The sequence below is a fragment of the Portunus trituberculatus genome, chromosome 42 (genome assembly GCF_017591435.1).
Source record: "Portunus trituberculatus isolate SZX2019 chromosome 42, ASM1759143v1, whole genome shotgun sequence".
In the NCBI taxonomy this organism is placed as follows: Eukaryota; Metazoa; Arthropoda; class Malacostraca; order Decapoda; family Portunidae; genus Portunus; species Portunus trituberculatus.
In genome coordinates, this window is record NC_059296.1 from 28,853,869 (window position 1) to 28,873,868 (window position 20,000).

The 20,000-nt window shown below is 42.1% G+C and overlaps 1 protein-coding gene across 2 annotated transcripts in view; it reads right to left on the bottom strand.

Annotated features, from left to right (window-relative positions):
* Window positions 1-6,345: 6,345 nt before the first annotated feature.
* Window positions 6,346-20,000, bottom strand: part of LOC123517677 — a 50,939-nt gene continuing 37,284 nt past the window's right edge. The window contains exons 2-13 of one of the 2 annotated variants that reach the window (XM_045278007.1): window positions 17,489-17,560; window positions 16,903-16,937; window positions 15,957-16,555; window positions 14,988-15,187; window positions 13,902-14,141; window positions 13,655-13,743; window positions 9,713-9,798; window positions 8,707-8,806; window positions 8,001-8,175; window positions 7,741-7,867; window positions 7,341-7,471; window positions 6,346-6,924 (exon numbers count right to left, since the gene is read on the bottom strand). In XM_045278007.1, coding sequence (XP_045133942.1) covers window positions 6,866-6,924; window positions 7,341-7,471; window positions 7,741-7,867; window positions 8,001-8,175; window positions 8,707-8,806; window positions 9,713-9,798; window positions 13,655-13,743; window positions 13,902-14,141; window positions 14,988-15,187; window positions 15,957-16,555; window positions 16,903-16,905 — 1,809 coding nt within the window. In that variant the 5' untranslated portion in view covers window positions 16,906-16,937; window positions 17,489-17,560 and the 3' untranslated portion in view covers window positions 6,346-6,865. The remainder of the gene's footprint in view (window positions 6,925-7,340; window positions 7,472-7,740; window positions 7,868-8,000; window positions 8,176-8,706; window positions 8,807-9,712; window positions 9,799-13,654; window positions 13,744-13,901; window positions 14,142-14,987; window positions 15,188-15,956; window positions 16,556-16,902; window positions 16,938-17,488; window positions 17,561-20,000) is intronic. The other variant, XM_045278008.1, reaches the window with a different exon arrangement.

Sequence of the window (20,000 nt, forward strand, 5' to 3'; positions counted from 1 at the left end):
TACCGTCCATACAGGTGTTGGCCGTTGCTGTGGGCCTCGGAGCAGGACTGGTACTTCTGACAGTAATGTACTGCTTCACAGTGTACTGCTGCAGGAGGAGAGCATCCAGCCCTAGCAGCCGAGGCATCTTCAGTAGGCTGCGCCGCGCCTCTCTCTACCTGTCCAACACCTCCCCGGTGGACATCAGCATGGCCGAGCTGCTCTTCAACGTGTCCGCGGCACCAGTCCACCAGCCACAGAACCCCATCCTCGTACCACCCGGCAGTCATCTATGCCCTTCATCGTACCGTCCTCCTCCCCCTCCATCTTCAGGTGTACAAAGCCACCAGGAGGTCTGCCGTCACTTTGTCGGGACAGCCACGCCAAGTCCCAGGAGACCAGTTCCTGGCATTCACCAAGATGCAACACTGGATAAGAGACGCAAGGTGAGGACCAGCTCATTATCTGTATCCCAGATGGAGGCTGACCGCCACAGCAAAGTGAACATGATTCGTGCTGGTCGAGATGGAAGATTTGAGAGTAAAGTCCACAGCAGCGACATACACACTGAGCCTCGTCCACGCCACCGGAACGAACATCAGCTTGCTCGCAGTCCACGCCCCTTTTCCCCTTCTCTCCCTAAGCCACCTCCTCAGTCGCCTCAGATGATCGTTTCCCTCTACAACTCAACGGCATCCTTGCCACGCCAGCCACAGCGCCAACTCCCTTCACCCACGCCCAGCTGGACATATGGCAAGTTCTTAGAGCAGACCAGCGGCTCAAGTACTCGTCCCACCTTAAGTCGTATTTGAGGACGTCTGGATGGCAGTACCGTTCACTACCACCACCATCACCCCTGCCTGCTACTCATTTCCCTCTCGCCTTGATGAATGATGAACACCAATTAGAATATTTTGCTTTCCTTAATTTAGTCGGTTAGGGTCGATTCACGTTACTCACGTCTAGTGTGTCTCCATGATTTCCTTCAATCACTAGACTTCTGACCGGCTGACAGTCTCCAAGCAAATCCTGACTGCTGGGAAGTCGCGAGTATACCAGAAGCTGTATTATACCGAGAGAGAGAGAGAGAGAGAGAGAGAGAGAGAGAGAGAGAGAGAGAGAGAGAGAGAGAGAGAGAGAGAGAGAGAGAGAGAGAGAGTCAAAGTCAAAATGTTTATTTCCATTTTTACAATGGTTATTCTTCATATATATGTACATAATAAGGCATAAAAATAATGGTGATTATAATTATCAATAGTGATAGCACACACACACACACACACACACACACACACACACACACACACACACACACACACACATATATACAATCAGATAAACAAACAAACCCCTTCGCACACACATACACAGTTTGTTACAGAGATACTGGAAATTACAAGTTTATATTATTTTTCTAATACTACAATGTTAATTCATTTAATAGGAGGAACTGCCTAAGTTTGGTCTTGAATGATTGAAGAGTTGTTGCTGTCTTTATTTGTTGGGGAAGTAAATTCCAAAGGAAGGGCCTCGCACATGGAGGGCGCGACCACCAGACTCGGGATACGGAGATCATACCTTTGCCTGGTGGAGCTGCCTGTTGCGTCATTAACTGTCGGGAGGTTGACAATGTTTTGTGGGTAGAGATTATAAAGTTGTTTGTACACTATTACTGCGGTATTGAAGAAAGAGGTGTTTTTCACATTCAGCCACTTCAATTCTTGGAAGATAGGTGTGACGTGGTCATATTTACGAGCCTTTCCATCGGCAACTCTGACAGCAAAGTTTTGTAGTTTTTGTGTTTTGTTTATAAGTGTGTTGTTTGTAGTACCCCATATAGTGTTGCAATAATTGATAAGACTCAAGACTAGCGACTGAATAACTATAATGCGAGTTGGTTTGTCAAAACAGTGTTTGATTCTATTAATATATAATAAGGTTCCAATAACTTTTCTAGACATTTCGTGTATGTGTGTGTCGAAAGTCATATATTTGTCGATATGGATACCAAGAGTTTTAACTTGTGAGGAGGGGTATATTTTGGTGTTATGGAATGTTACAGATGTGTCTTCTGGTATCATGGGAATGAGTTGTCGTGTTCCTATAAAAATACACTGTGTTTTCTTTGTGTTTAATTTGAGACCGTTCATAAGAAAATATTCTCTGGCTCTGTGTAGTGTTCGTTCGGCCTCGGAAATTAAAAGATTTAGTTGAGAAGGAGTACCTGTGTGGATGAACTGCGTATCATCCGCGTATTGGACAAGGTGACAGTTTGTGACGTAATCAGACAAGTCATTCACGTAAATATTGAAGAGTATTGGTCCTAATATAGACCCTGGGGAACACCGAATTTTATGGCAGCTTTTGAAGAGATGGTTTTGTTGAGACGTACTGACTGCGACCTGTCTCCCAAATAGTCATTAAACCAGAATGTATCAATTGCGACTTTTTTAGTTTTTCTAGAAGAATATCGTGACTGACACTGTCAAACGCTTTTGACAAGTCACAAAGAGTTAAAAGAGATATACGTTTTTTGTCCATGTTTTGATATATCTTGTCTGTTATAATTGTAAGGGCTGTGGTGGTGCTGAGTTTTGGTCTGAAGCCATGTTGACTTTCACTGAGGATTTTATTATCTTCTAAATATCTTACCAATTGGTCAGCAACGATTTTTTCGAGGATTTTTGAGAAGACGGGAAGGAGTGAGATCGGGCGGTAATTACTCGTGTCTGAAGGATCGCCACTTTTATGTAGGGGGACGACTAGAGCGTGTTTCCAGGAACTTGGCACGACACCTGTTACAATTGAAGTGTTTATTATGGTGGTTAGGTACTGAGCGATAATACTGAGAGAATCTTTGATGAAGCGAAGAGATATATTATCTGAACCGGAAGATTGTTTTTCTTGTAAATGTTTGATAGTGAGTATCACAGTCTTAACGTCTACGGGTTGAGGGCGAAATAGCGTGTTTTTACTGTTATTTGTATTGTTGATGGTCACATTATTGTAGTTCTCGTTCGATATCTCAACTTGTGTCTCTTCATAGGCTGATTTACCGACGTTGGCAAAGAAAAAGATGAGCTGCGTTTTTTAATGCCCCTACGGCTAGACCTCGCCTTAAGGCAGGCTTAAGCAAAACCTGGGACAATGGAAAACGGGCCTGCTAGACCTTCGATCACGTGACCAGGCACCAGCTGACAGATGACAACAATAAAGATGGCAGACGAACAGGAAGTGCAAGATATGCTGCAGCTTTGTAACTTATCTTTCCTACATAACATAACATAACATAACATAAATAATAGGATAGCAAAGGGCCACCAGGGCCCATCTAGGTTATCCTGTATCAGTCGCACAGCGACCTCGTCATCAGTACTTAAAGTTACACTTACAAGTACACAATACATTATATACTAATTCTAAATATTTGGCCCATTAACAGGGTAAGTCCTGCAGCGAAATCCTCTACAATTTGTGGTCCCCATACATGGGGATCATGTCTTGTTTAACTATAGTAAATTTCTTATAAAAACTATCATGCAGCGCTATACATAATTATAAATCTAATAAATTTAAGTGCTTATCTAATCTGTTTTTAAACATTGTCAAACTAGTGCTATTTACAACCGTCTCTGGCAATGCATTCCAGAAGTCTACCACCCTATGACTAAAGAAATATTTTCTTATATCTAACCTGCAGCCTTGCTTTCTAATCTTCCTGCCATGATTTGTAGTCCTACTTCCCTCCTCTAAGGTAAAGAAAGATCTCACATCTATGTAGTTTGTATCTGAGAACATTTTAAATATCCCCTCTTATACATCTCCTCTCAAATGAAAACATGTTTAATGCCTTTAATCTATCTCTATACTCCAGGCGCTTCAAAGCTGGTATCATCCTAGTTGCTATCTTTCCTCCCTGCATCAACAGTCCAGTCCATCATGTTTCCAGACTTGCCAGAGATACCAGAAGATACTGAAACAGCATTCAGTTTGGTGCAGAACTATCAACAGCAGCTAATGGAACATTCATTCGTCATGTCTTATTTGTTTATTTACATGTGACGTCACAACTGGCTAGCGGAAAGTCGAGCCTGCTCTGCAGCTGGCTTGAGTTTGGCCGGCCCTGCCTTAAGGCGGGCTACGCTCTGGCTCAAGTTTGGGGACATGAAAGAACACAAAATGACGTCAGCCTTAAGCCAGGCTTAAGGCTGCCTTAAGCGTGGACTATCAAAAACGCGCCTTTAAACTCCTCGGCTTTTTGTTCGGCGTTATCGCAAAAATTGGTATCCGAAACGTTTTTCTTGTTTGGTACAATGTCGCCAACGATCCTCCACGTGGCAGCAATATTTCCTTTGCTTTCTTTTAGGCGATTTAGATAATGTTGCTTCCGTTGTTTATCTATCAGAGACTTAACGTGTTTTTTCAAATCCTTATACTGATTACGGAGTGTTTCATTCAAACGATCACTCTTTAAGATCTGCTGAGCATTATTTTTGGCCTTGATGGCTTGGCGGATGTTATCGTCAATCCAGGGGGCGGCGGGGCGGCGCATGACCTTGCTCATTATGGGAGCACACGCGGCGACACACTCGTTGAATACGCTGGTTAAAATGTCAACTTGTATGTTTGTGTCGTCCGTCTGTAATATGTTGTTAAGAATATGAGTTTGGTTAAGTAAGGAAGAACAAAAAACATCTGCGTTGTAGTTGCTAAAATCACGGACAGTTTTGGTAATAGGTGGACGTTTAGACTTACTGATGTTAGCGGTGACCGTGACGAGATCGTGGTCTGCAATCACACTAGGTATCACGTCTGCTGATAACACCACTTCGGGTTTGTTAGCAATAATTACATCAATTAAAGTTGCCGAGGTGGAAGTAATTCTCGTAGGGGAATTAATCAACTGTGTTAACTTATTGCTGGTGATTACTCGTGACAGTTTGTTATTTGCGGATAGAAGGTTATCATTTAGATCTCCTAAGATAAAAACAGGTTTCTGTAGTATACACATGTGTCTAAAAACATCAGATAAATAATCAAAGGAGTCTGCATGTGCCTTAGGGTGTCGATACATAGAACCTATGATAACAGATGGGAGTTTCTTAGACTGCGCTTTAATAAATATTTCTTCAACTGCAGGATGTGGATTTATCCTTGTATCAATAAGGACTGGGTTCAAACAATGTCTGGCATAGATACAGACACCTGATCCACGACCTTTGTCACAACGGTACACTTTGTAACCAGGAATGCTAGTAAGAACATCAGTAGTGTGAGGCAACAGCCAAGTTTCGGTAACACACAAAATATCAATTTTGCTTTCCTGTATTAATATTTTAATTTCATCTAGATTAGATAGTAGAGATTGTGCATTGATATGTTCAATAATTAGTTTATCCTTTGTAAGCATAGTGTCTGAGCTGACGGCCGTTCCTTCTTCGCCACGCCTCTAATATATAGCGATGACAGAGGCGACTTTTATGCCCATAAGTGTTACAGTGAGAGAGAGAGAGAGAGAGAGAGAGAGAGAGAGAGAGAGAGAGAGAGAGAGAGATCTAAGATTCAACTAGTAATTTATAAGTATAGAACGTTAAGGACAATTCTGCTAACCGCTTATGAAGAAATGTTACCATAACAAATGAACATTCCTCTTCGTTTCTTTTTATCCCCTCCTTCCTGAGTGAGTGACCAAGCTGCGGCGCATTTCGTGAGCTATAACATGAGTTCCAATCCCGTCCACGCTCGACTCCCTGCTCTAATAGTACATGATAGTAATCTGCCGTTGCTTAAAAATACAAGTGACATGCTCTCTCCTCTCTCTCTCTCTCTCTCTCTCTCTCTCTCTCTCTCTCTCTCTCTCTCTCTCTCTCTCTCTCTCTCTCTCTATCTATCTATCTCTACCAACATATCATAAACTAAATTCATGAGAATACAAATAAAACACAGCTGTTTCTTAAAAGTATGGAGTTTTATATAAAAATATGCAATATATACATGACGCTGATATAATACACTGAAGTATGCATATGCGCCGCCTCGGGACCAGCCCGCTGCGGTTTATCAACAAAACAACACAAACAACATGACTTACAATGTCACTCACACAGACCCCACAACAAGTACGCTCGGGAGACGTGAACCTGAGACTCAGATATGATGCGTGGCTGGGACCGGGCAGCCTTGGCGGGATTAGACAGCTTATAAGTTTATTCAAGGAAATTATGTAAATGAGGACACAAGAAAAAAGTAACGCCCATAATGCCATTCCCGAAAAAAAGAGTGGAAGGTCCGAGAAAAAAAAAGTGTAGCTTAGTTTAGACAAAAAATCATTATAGTTTCGAATGTTAGAAAGAGATTTCAGATTGGTTTTATAGGAGTCTGGATAATGGAAAGAAGGATGGAATAAAGGAACGAAGAATGCCCCGCCAGGATTGCCGCCGTCACTATCACCATCACCATCACATGAAAAGCTTCACAAAGAAAAGTAAAAAAAAAAAAAAAAAAAAAAGATCATGTGGTGTCTTTCCAAAATGCTGTTACTGGAAGTTATAGAGCCGTGCGGAACAGTATGATTAATGCTTTACGAGTCAGTAGGTATATAACAATCCAATCAGTATGACGAAAGGGAGGCTCAAGTAATGTTACGTGTCAATCTGCAGTGTGATCAAGTCTTAGTACTGAGCATCAAGCGCCCATACCTGTAACAATGACAGTAGGATTAGGAATTATCACAGAATTAGGAAGATGACACTTGGAGTAAGGGTAGTTGGAGTGCAGGACGACCTTTCACTCCTCCAGGCGCCGCCCGCTGCTCCTGGCTGCATGTCTCGCCCGGCAGCCGCCACACACTGCTCCAGGACGAGGCTGCCCGGGCATTGCAGGCCTTCTAGGTACTCGCCGCCCAAGAGATCCAGTCAGACGTGTAGGACACCTTGTGGTATATCCCTGAGTGTGTGAAGAAAGAGAAGGGGAAGTGTGAGCGTCTTCTTGAGTGTAACAGACTCACGCACTCGCCTGCTTGTTCTGAGTACAGGAGTGCTTTTGAATATTACTCATTCCTATTCTACATGCAAAAAAATTCTGCACTGCATCTGTATCTCTCAAATGCACGTCAAAAGCATGATAACACTAGAGTGATAGGACAAGGCATCAGTTTCTCTAATTTTCATAAACCTCATAATTTCCTTTCCTCTGTCCTTTCTATTCCTTCTAATAGACACATCCACTCAACAGATTCACTGCTTTTTAGAGGACAAGTGTGGCACAAGAATGGAGTCAATCTCTCGACTTTGTTTAAATCCTCATAATTTATCTTCTTCTGTCCTTCTACGACTTTCTAACAGCTTCACTCACACACTCACCTGGTTGTTTGTTCTGGGCACAGGAGTAGCCCGCAGACACGATGCCCGCCAAGTACCACCGTCCGCCCTCCTGGATCATGAGAGGGCCGCCGGAGTCCCCCTGGCAGGAGTCCTTACCGCCGTCATTATACCTGAGGCGGAGATTCGGCTTTACTTCCCGCCACAGCCAACAACTCATGTGTGTGTGTGTGTGTGTGTGTGTGTGTGTGTGTGTGTGTGTGTGTGTGTGTGTGTGTGTGTGTGTGTGTGTGTGTGTGTGTGTGTGTGTGTGTTGTAGTAAGATACAGCAGCAATAGGAGAGTAGTAGTAATAGTAGAGAGAGAGAGAGAGAGAGAGAGAGAGAGAGAGAGAGAGAGAGAGAGAGAGAGAGAGAGAGAGAGAGAGAGAGAGAGCGTCTTACCCAGCACACATCATCTCGTCGTAGATGATAACATTGATGCCCTTCTGTCGGTGCCAGTCCTCACACAGGCGAGAGTCCAAGATGGGGACGTCCACCACCTGCAGCGTCTTGGGTCGTAGTCGAGAACCTGCAGGAGAGAAGGGGGAAGTTACAATACAATGGACGGATAGAGTACAACAATGTAGGGGAGAAAACACTTAAACAAAACAGAAATATAGTTAAAGTTTAAGAAAGCGGTTTGTAGTAATGTCATTCAGTACCTGACTGCAAGGCGCCCCATCCTGCCGCCCACCCGTAGTTGCCTAACCAATCCTTGCCCTTTTCCGGAAGACAAATGGGTTGCACGTGGGGCTGATAGTGCACGGGCTTGTCCAATGTGATCACCGCCACGTCAAAGCGATCTGCCTGTGGCGTGAACTTGAAATTCGGGTGAACCTGCAACGAGTTACAAAAGGTGAAACAAAAGTGACCACCACAATCATCGGGTTCAATAATCAAGACAGGACAAGAACATTCAGAGGGGATCTGATGGAGGTCTAGAGATGGAGAAGAGATCATAACAAGGGTGACATCAGCAAAATCCTAAGCGTTAGTCATCGGGATAGAACAGTAAATAATGCATTCAAGTATGATAAAGTTAAATAAAAAAAAAAAAAAAAAAAAAAAATAGAAATGAACAGGTTTTCAAGTAGTGATAGATGAATGAAATAGATTCAATGCGGGGTCATTAAGGAGATTTACAAGATTAGACAAACTTATGCATGAGGATGAGAGCTTGAAATAGGCATGTATGTGTTCATGTATGTTTTATAGCCCACAATGACACCTACTTCATCGTCCACACACTCCACCACCCAGCGCCCTCTACATTACCTCCCTCTCCATTGTGTTGCGACAGGAGGATCAGGAGCAAGAGGGTTTGTGGGGGGCGTCGCGAGAGTGAAGTATATGTTATCGTATCCTCACCTTGATGTCCGTGGCGCCGAATATGATAGGATGGAGAGGCTCACGCTCCGAGTTGAGCACGTAGTCCCCGAGAGTGACGCGAACCTGCCCGGGGCGTGCTCTGTGTTGAGAGAGAGAGAGAGAGAGAGAGAGAGAGAGAGAGAGAGAGAGAGAGAGAGAGAGAGAGAGAGTTGCAATAATTACTATAACTGTACATAAATCTGCGAAGAGAAAAAAATAATAATTGCATAATACTACTTCCTTATTCAACTAATGCAATGAACGAAGAAACAACAGCAGCAGATCTGATGGCCCTTACAATATCCAAAAGAATCTACAGCGTATCAGTAATGCATGATTTATCTTTCCAACATCAATGTGGAGTGAGTGAATGGAATGAATCAGTGAATTATGGAGTGTCTCAGGAGAGTGAGTGGAGTGTGGAATAGATTAGCAAGCTTTGGGATAACTCTAGAAGGTTCCATTTAAGTATTGTGTTTTTCTTTGTGGTGTGATGTCCTATGCTGTGATGTCTCATGCTGCAATGTTCTATGTTCTAATGTTCTGATGTTTTATGCTGTGGTGTCCTTTGGTGTAATGCCCCATGCTGTGACGTCCCTTGTTGCAGTGTGGAGTCTTAATACTGTAATGTCTTATGTTCTTTTGTTGTAATGTTTTAAAGTATAATGACTATAGATAATCTCCTATCCTGTTTGTAAAGCCTAAGAGCGAATCAAGGAGCTTAGAGTCTTGGATCCTACTTGATGTTCCTGTGCTCTTTTCCCACGGTGTAATTAACTCCTTCAATACTGGGACACATTTTGACTTGAGATTTATGTACGACTAGACCATTTTATTGACATTAGGAAGGGTCTATGGAGGTCAGAAGATTAATATCCACGGTCTTCACAATTTTAATCCCCGACATGAGTATCTGAAGCTGTATAAGATCACCAAATAGCAGAGTGAATATGGAAACACGTCATGGTATTCAAGGGATTAATGTCTTAACTTTTAATGAGCTTACCTGGCGACGCAGTGGCCGGCGGTGACCACGTGGTACTGGTTGATGAGCGAGCCCCCGCAGCGGCTTGACCCGATCTGGATGTAGGCCTACGGGGCACGGGAGGTCAGGGGAGGGGGAGGGGGGAAGGGAAGTGCAAAAAAACAAATTGAGGAAAGCATAGCGGCGTGATGTGCAGCGAAGCGTGTTTTGTACATACGTGGACAATATAATAGTGTTTAACCCTTCAGCTGCTGTGGTTTGTCAAAATGGCATGATATCAATGCACTTTTCAAAGGTGGCAGATGTGAAAAGTGTTAACAGTAGGAATTTCTGGTTATTTTCTTTTTTTAGGCTAATTATGTGGTTCTAAAGTAAGTTCATGATATATTTTTCAAAGGCATCAGCAAAAGTGAGAGTCAATCATGACGAATGACCGACTAATTCAAAGTCTACGGTGTCTCCTCAAGCTTATCAAAATTCTTTGGTGTAAGTTTGTAACACGGCTTTCAAAAGTACCAGCAACAAATTAAGGTCAAACTAAAGGAATAACTGACTAATTTAGACTTTTCAATGCCTCTCTTTGATCATATTAATATAACCAGAGGTAAGTCTATTGGTGTCAGTAAGAAGAATGACTGACAGACTTCACAAATGCAAACTTTTTTATTGCTTCTCCTTGAGTTTGATAAAGTACTATGAAGCAAGTTTGTCGTTTTCAAAGGTACTACTAAAGATGTCAGTACGAGATATTTTCAGTGACTATAGTTGCATTTATCCATAAGCAAAGTCGTGTAGAACTGCTCAAATATTGCCATTAGCAGCTGAAGGGTTAATAAATTGTCCTCTCAGAATACTTTCCCTTTACATTTCCTCTCATTAGAATTGACTCTTTTGTATTAGAAGTGACTCGTGACACACTGCAGCAAGACACGCAAAACAGATCACATGACACATTGATAAGTGAGGGATATTAATACTTTATATCTTTGGTCATATTACACTATTAGCACGCTGGTATGGAGATCAAATTATTCTATTATTATTATTATTATTATTATTATTATTATTATTATTATTATTATTATTATTATTATTATTATTATTATTATTATTATTATTATTACTATTATAATTATCATATATATCATTATTATTATTATTATCATTATTATTATTATTATTATTATTATTATTATTATTATTATTATTATTATTATTATTATTATTATTATTATTATTATTATTATTATTATTATTATCATTTTCCTTGTCATCATAATATTTATTATTATTATTGTTGCAATGAGCATTAGTCTGTCAACACTTTATTAAATTTTAACTTCAAGGCAAACTCAAATGTACGTCATACCAACAAGAAAATGTAAACAAACAAACAAAAACAAAAGAAACAAAAACAAGAAATGAAAAAATACAATTCTTCCATCGCCAACAAAAAATAAATAAAAATAAAACAAATTAATAAACAAGTAAGTAGGAAAATGGCAAATAGAAACCCAATCGACACAATCTTTCGTCTGGGAACAAGGAGGTCACTCTACGTAGTTACAAGGCAGTCAAGGTTTAGTACAGTGCGTGGGTAAGAGCGTAAGTTTGTATCCCTGTCCCTGGCTAGCTGGTCCTCCGTCTGGTGCACGTCGGCGGCGGGTCCAGTCTGTCTGCTGCCTCAGTCGTGACCTGCTGGTGGTGGTCTAGAAGGCGAGTCTCAGCGGTCAGACGTGAGTGAGTGAAGGGTGGGTGGGTGGGTGGGTGGGTTGTAAGTTAGGAATGGGTAAGGGAGGGGAGGGTGGGTGTGCTCTCTCTCTCTCTCTCTCTCTCTCTCTCTCTTCATCTCTCTCTCTTCTTTGTCTCTTCCTCTTCTCTTTCTTTCTTCCTTTCTTTTCATGCATTTCCTGTATTTTCTTTCTTTCTTTACCCTTCTTCCTCATGCATTTCCTGTATTTTCCCAATTCTCTCTCTCTCTCTCTCTCTCTCTCTCTCTCTCTCTCTCTCTCTCTCTCTCTCTCTCTCTCTTTCGTCATTTATAAACCCCCTTCTCTCTTACACCCCCTTCAGTACCGGGACGCATTTTTACTCGTACCTTGAATTTTGGGTGTGATTAGACAATTCTATTTACATTAGGAAGGGTCTATGGAGGAAAGATGATTAATGGCCAGCGTCTTCACTGTTTCAATCCACACGTTAGTTTCTGAAGCTGTATAAAATCACCAAGTAGTTAGCAGAGTAAATATGAAAACATGTCCTATTACTGAAGGGGTTAAATAGATGGAATGAATATAAGGAATGTTGTGTATGTAATGAAGAAAAAAAAAAAAGCAAAACGATCGTAACATATAATACACATAAATAGTAATATTAAAAAAAAAAGCTGTTAACAAATCCCTTAATTTAACCCTTTCAGTATTGGGACACATTTTCACCTTGAGATTTATGCACGATTAGATGATTTTATTGACATTAGGAAGGGTCTATTGGGGATCAGAAGATTAATGGACAGAGTCTTCACTATTTTAATCCCCGCATAAGTTTCTGAAGCTGTATAAAATCACTATATAATAAGCAGAATGAATATGGAAAGGCGTCATGGCACTGAAGGGGTGAAGTTGAGATATGCACATAGAGTCTATAAATTATATAGTGAAGTAGAGATGATTTCCATTTCTCTCTTTACCCTTTGATGTCTATTTTTTTCTTTTTTACACAAAAGGTCCGTATTTTAAAAAGCTTTGTTCTTTTTATTATGACTGGTTTTTTTTTTTTTTTCGATGGCCACAGAGATGATAACTCGGGTTTGTGTGAATGGTTCCTCCTTTATTGATGAAGAACAACTTGTCAAACTTTTAATAGACACATGAAAATACCAGTGAAAATCTTCAATAACTTCCATTTAAGCATAAGAAATTTGAAAAGACTACAAGAAGCCACTGTGCGAAACATACTTTCTTTTATTTCTACTTGTTAGAAGTAATGATAACTCCAGTATTCGGAAACGCATTGCTCTCTCTCTCTCTCTCTCTCTCTCTCTCTCTACGACAATTTTCCAAGGCCACATAGACGACTAGCCTGGTTTTCAAGACAGTTTCTCCTTATAATAATCTAAAAATCTCGTCAGTCCATCAGCGGAACCACAAAATACCCTTAAAAACATAAACATCTTCAACTAAACCTTTAGGAAAATAATGATGGTGAGAGAGCAAAGCGTTTAAGAATACTGGCCTAAGACACACAAGCATTTAAAAATACGGACCCTTTAAACAACACGAGGGGGAATTAAGAAACAAGTCCTATCACGTCACAGTAGATTGAGTTTCATGTCTGCAAATATTCAGTCGCGTTACCAAAGCGAATGAAGTTTGGCTTGAGGAAGAAGAGAAAACAGGAGTGAATATTGAAGGAGGGCAGTGAAGGAGCGACGTATAGAATGAGTAATAGATGAATGCAGTGACTGGTGGTGTTGACTGAGAGAAATTAGTTGTGGAATGAATCAAAGAGAAGTGGAATGACTCAAGATAAAAACAGGATTATCATTGAAGACAGACAGTGGAGTGGATGAGGAGAGTGTGGAATGAGTCAGATAGGAATGCAATGAATCTGGAAGTGTTCAGGCGTTGATTCAAGGGAGGAGTGAAATAATCTTATAAGAACATATATGAAAAAAAAAACAGGAGTCAGCACGGAATCAGTGAACAAGGTGTGGAATGAAGAGAAGAACGAAATGAACAAGGAATGAACGACATGAGGTGTAAAGTGAATCGGAGAGAAATGAAATAAATAACTCAAGATAGAAATGAAAGTAAGGAATGAATCAGAGTAGTATATGATGGAGGGAGTTTGGATGCATGGATCAAAAGAAGGTGATGGCGTGGAGTGAGGTGCAGCGAGGATTAGTGAGGCAGTGTGAGACAAAGCAGCGAGAGAAATGGCACAGGTGACGTCAGAGCTTACCTGCCAGGGGAAGGAGCCGAAGCCCGCCTCTGTGCCGCCCACGATCCTGCGCTGGGCGGTGAGGCGGCTGCTGACACTGAGCCCGCAGCCTGCCAGGAGAACAGAGGCACATAGCAGAGGGTGTAAGCAGAAATACAATAATAAGTTGAGGTAAACATGATGGATTATTTTGCCTGTCTAATATATTCGTTTAAGTTGTTCTCTCTCTCTCTCTCTCTCTCTCTCTCTCTCTCTCTCTCTTTCTCACCTTGGTCGTTCCTGATGGGGCCGTAGTCAACGGGGATGAGGCCAATGCTGTCGTCTCGGTAGGTCTGGTGGCCCCGCTGGCCACGCTGGTTGGGTCTGGAGCAGCAGGCGAATAGAAACCCGCCGCACCCACCGTCTATGAGGCCACCGCCCATCCAACACATCAGGAAGAACTCGCAGGTGCCGGTGTAGCACAGCGTGGGATCGCCGAAGATGAGGCGCCTCGTGGCCACTGAGATACCTGTCGAGAAAGAAACATTCGTGATAACAGAGGTGTTGATGTCCCATAATGCATAGTTTAGTGTAATTACTAATATTGTAGGTTAGACTCTGTGTTCCTAAGTGTTTCGCTGTCTGTACTTAATAAAGCACATTTATATCTTTCTTGCATCACGGAGACCAGATATACACGGCATATTCTTGGAAAGATTTGAGTAGATGTGTATCCTTCCTGCAGCATGCGGGCCAACACTGCACAGCTTACTCTACATAATGCCTCACCAAGGCCAAATTTAACTTAGATATCATGTCATAGCTTTTACTCTTAACATTTCTAAAGATGAATTTTAACACACATTTTGTTCAGGTTTGGCTTTTCTCCTGAGTCAACTATAAATAGCAAATTAACTTTTTTTTTAATTGTTATCCTATCAAAGCCTTGCTCTTGATCGTGTACGCACTTACTATGTGAATTTCCTCTGCCTACGCCAACTGCTTAACACTTACTAATATCACACTACATTTGCCATATGTCAGTCCATTCACTCATGTTGATGAAGTCTACTTACAGGGAGACTGCATTACAATTTGACTCGTTTAACCGATCTATCTTAGTGATTCATGCAATTTTTCATACTTATCTGACCTAAAAGACTACAAGCGGAGATCCATGGGGTTTCCAAGAATGCTGTCCTGATTTTAGTGCTAGATTGATAAGTACTGTGTGCTTCCAAAGGAAAAACACACATAACAACTCAACTGATAATCTTCGTATAGCCTTCGAAAATAATCGTAAAAAGATAACAATGTCATTAAGAACAAGGGACACGATGGATCGTATGAAAGCTTTATGGAACGTGTCACTTACTAGAAGACACCGGCGTGTTGAGGGGGCCCGTGGTGCGGATGTTGCGGTCCAGTGGCAGCGCCTGGGGTCGGTCATGAGGTCCACCGGGGCCTTGCAGATCACCACCGAGCCTCATGTTGGCCTCCACCTCCGCCAGTCCCGTGCCCGTCAGGCCCAGCCGCTCCGCGATCTGCGTGGCCTGCAGGGCGTCCAGGCTGAACCTGCAGCGTGGCAACAGTTGAGGGAAAGGGCGAGGTGGTGAATGATCCAGAGAGGAACATAACGAGTGTGGAAGTGTTGATTAAACCAGAGGATATGTGAAATGAATCAGAGAGGAATGGAGTGACAATTTAAAAACAGGAGGAGGCATTCATGACCGGATTGAGTGAGCGAGGTGTGGACAGAGAGAGAGAGAGAGAGAGAGAGAGAGAGAGAGAGAGAGAGAGAGTAATGCAATGAGTCAGGAGGTGTTAACTGAGCCTCTCTTTCTGTGCTTTCATGTGAAGACAAATATTAATTGTAACGAGTGAAAATGTTTGTGAAAAAAAAAAAAAACTAACCTGGAGGAGATCTTAGTATATTCAACAAAGCACCGCTTTCCCTACCATGACTTCACGTAAGAGACAAACACTTCAAACAGAGAAAACACCTTGAAAGAACAATAAAGAGTTAGAGTTGCATGGTGGTACAACTTTGCTTTTTATTTTGTTTTCCTATTAATTGAACTTTTATTTTTCTAATTCCACTTGAAAGAAAAAAAAAAAAAAGTTTAAATTGGCAGTGAATGGCCGGGCGTGCTTCTCTGTGCCTTACACGTGTTCCTGCACACTGCCGGTGAGGCGAACAAAGGCCATTGTTGTAATGTGGCGGCCCATTAATCTTAGGCCGTCTTGTTTATTGTAGGTGTGTGATGTGTTGCGCCCCCCCCCCATTCCCCATCTCTCTCTCTCTCTCTCTCTCTCTCTCTCTCTCTCTCTCTCTCTCTCTCACCTGGTCAGGATGCTATTGTACTCCTGCGGCGAGATGGTTGCCGTGTCGTCGCCGGCGGTGAGGCTGGAGTGGGTCTCGTTGAGCATCGCAATGAGGGTCTCCACGGAAGGCGTCGGGAGTGAGGCGTCTGTGATGGTGAGGGAGTCTGAAGATGAGGGTGAGCCAGCCCGGGAGAGAGAGGCGGGGACGAAGCCTAGATTGTCACTACGGGAGAGTGCCAAGCGTGTATCCCTGAGGTCCGTGGGCGTGACGTCACGGTGCAGGACCTGCGTGGACGTGACGCCACGACCACGGGCTGCAGGCGTTGGGGGCGGCGGCGAGAGTGAGGTGGACGGCGGAGGCGGCGAGAGTGAGGTGGATGGCGGCAGCTGGGACAGAAATGTTGGGGAAGAGAAGTGAGTCTCAAGCTTCTGTAGATGATCAGGTCCGGCATGGCGGCGGTCCCACGTGGAGCGATGGTGGTGGTCCTGCGCCGCGCCATGCTGGTCCTCACTAGGCGGGGGTTGCGGGGCGTGAGCAAGGGCGGCCCAAGGTGCCAGCAGCAGCAGCAGCAGGGCCAGGAGTGAGGCCTCACCCATAGCGGCCCCGGTCCCGCGCATCTGAAACAAAACCATGCCGCCATGGTGCTGTCAGTGTGTGTGTGTGTGTGTGTGCTGAGGATCACTGCACATGTGCGCGTGACGTGCGTGTGTGTTAAAATTACCCAGGAAATTATCCTATGAATTAATGTGAAATTTGCAGTTTTAATTTTCTTTCTCTGTTCCAGGAAGAGTATTACACACAGCTATTACAATCTGACATATATTAATAATTCACCATCAAATAGACACTGTGATGAGTAAAGACTTTGATGGGAAGATATGATAATGTTAACAAAACGATCAGTAAACTGCTATTACAAACATTTAGAATTTCCAAGAGATAAACAGGTTCTTGGGACACTCACCATATTAAGAGAGTGTCGCTGGCGGCTGCATTGACCTGCGGTAGAGAGAGAACAAACTGTAGTGTCACGCGGGAACACAGAACCATGTGATGTGATGGCTTGCCAAGGGAAAGTGAGACAGAGAGACAACCGTGACAGTACTCTCACGAGATCCTGATTCGTGGCAAAGTTGAAAATTGCGCAATACTTTTGTAAAAATACGTATGAATGATATCACTAATGGACAAACCTTGATTATTCAAAATCATGACCTGAATGTGTAACCCAAAGTATTCTATGTATATAGGTAGTTGGCTTCCCTCACTGCTTCACTGACTCATAGCTAACACACTATCTAAGGAGAGATGTGGACAGACAGGGAGAGCACAAGCCAGTGTAACAGAGTGAAACAGAAAGGAAATGTTTTATGTAACTCAGGAAAGAGAAGTGAAGGCGAGGATGGATGGAAGGAATGGAGGATCAGAAAAAAGTAACACAAAAAAAAAAAAAAAAAAGATTGGATAATGAAGGAATGGTCAGTGTGTGTGTGTGTGTGTGTGTGTGTGTGTGTGTGTGTGTGTGTGTGTGTGTGTGTGTGTGTACTTACGGGTGAGGGTGGTGGATAAAGGGTGGAGGAGGCAAGGAGTGGCAGGGCTGGCGGCACAGGCTGGCAGAAATGCTGCAATAGACACGTTACTATTAATACCATTGTTGTTATCTTCCTCCTTCCTCTCCTGCTCTTCCTCCTTCTCCCTCATACTCCTCTTCCGCTTCCACCTTGTAATTTTTTTTTCTGAAGTCACCACGTGAACCAAGTATATCCATAACAACGAAAATAGTTCACAGAAATTCATGCCTTCCATCTAATAGACAAATGATATGGTATATAAAAAAAAGTCACCAATGATATAAAAAAAAAATATATATATACATTTCCGCGTCTCCAATCAAGAGAAAAAAAAAAAAATTCGTAGTCACAGAAATGATATCCCGTAGAAGCACTGCCTGAATGAGGCTGACCGCTGACAGAAGAGTGAGAAGACCAGCGGCCAATGCGCAGATTAGGTCGACCACGTGATAGTCTTCCTTTGCGCCGTCTCTATTACAAAATCAGCCACATGAAATACTACAGGGAAACTGAAGAGCAGAGAGATGATAAATTGCTGGGTATTGGCGTTAAGAGGCTGAGAAGTGGACGTGTGTTGTGTAATAACCAGCGAGACAACAGCCTTGCCGAGGGCGTCACTACTTGGCCAGCTGAAGGTAATTACTCCCTGTTATTGGTTCTTATGTGTGAGACAGACAGACCAGTGCAAAAAGTGGATTTAAAGAAATATGCCTGCCTCAGTACTGCTTCTAAGACTATCAGAGAGAGAGAGAGAGAGAGAGAGAGAGAGAGAGAGAGAGAGAGAGAGTGGGGGAACTGGGGGCAACCAACCAGTCAGCCTCGTTTAGATAAATATTTTGTATTGCTGTAAGATTTTAGCTTATCAGGCAGACCAAAAAAGGAAGATTCATAGTGATGAAAGAGAGAGAGAGAGAGAGAGAGAGAGAGAGAGAGAGAGAGAGAGAGAGAGAGAGAGTTTGTTACGACTAAATACATTTTTGCGTTGGTGAAGTGTAAATGTAGGACGGAATGTTAGCACTATTAACCTCTTCAATACCGAGACCATTTTTTATCATGATTCTTGGGTATGAATAGACAATTTCACTTGCATAAGGAAGGGTCTATGGAGGTCAAAAGATTAATGGCCAGAGTCTTTACTATCTTTTAATCCCCACATAGGTTTCTAAAGCCGTGTAAAATCTCTAAGTATAGCTACCAGAATGAAAATAAAAGCGTGGAATGGTACTGAAGGGGTTAATGTATGAAGAAGGTGACTGCCAATATGTAAACAGTCACTACTAATATCTGAATAGCCTTACTGTTGATTACTAAAGATGTTATCACTACTATTATTATCACTACTACTATTATTATTATTACTATATTATACTAAAGATGCTATCACTATTCATTAACCTCTGGAATGTACGAAGGATATATTTTTTGTAATAGGATGCAAAATGGAGGACAGTCTGCATATGTACTGTACTCCTATCCCTTCCTGCTTGTCTACACTGCCTAACACTCCCTGCTTGCTCCTTTAGAATTTACTAAGGACTTTTTTGTAACAGGATGCAAGATGGAGGACAGTCTGCATGTGCACTGTACCTTATCCCTTCCTGGTTGTCTTCACTGCCTAACGCTCCCTGCTTACTCCTCGGTTTGCCCTCTATGTTGCCTCATCATCGCCTCGCAAGCAGGGTAAGTGTTCCACCACGAGGATTTTCTTTAGTATATTTTCTTCCTTCTTAGTCTATTGGTCTCGAGTAGGAGTGTTTTCAAGAAGGATTTCATAGGCAATTTTTCTTTCAGGTTTGATTTAACACTTTCAGCACCGGGACACATATTTACCTTGAGATTTGTGTACGATTAGACCATTTTATTGACATTAGGAAGGGTCTTTTGAGGTCAGAAGATTAATGTCCAGTCTTTTCACTATTTTAATCCTCACATTAGTTTCTGAAGCTGTATAAAATCACCAAATAGTAAGCAAAATGAATATAGAAACGTGTTATGGTACTGAAGAGGTTAAAGGATATACCAAGTTGAAAATGTGTGTTTTTAAGGGCATTTTTATGGCTCCAGTAACAGATTAACAGGATTTCTAAGCTCTTGACGGGAGAAACACTGTTGAGAACTCGGCTTATCATCTCTGTGGCCTTTTGAAAATAATCGTGTTCAGAGTTAACGAATTGTTTACGAATACCAATAAGGGAGAAACACAGTCTTCACTATTTCAATCTCCCACAATGGTTCCTGAACCTGTATAAAATCACCAAATAGTAAAGAAAATGAATATGAAAACGCGTCATGGTACTCAAGGGGGTTAACATGTTGGTTTTTGACACGAAGGTGACTCAAATATGAATAAAATAGTGTTGAATAAGATTAAGTAAAATAGAAACCTTCGTCTCATATATTGTATCTTTAGTGGAAAAAAAATGAGAGAGATGTTCTTTGCGAGTACTAAGTTAAGAGAAAGGAAATACTTATATAATAGGAAATTATAGTT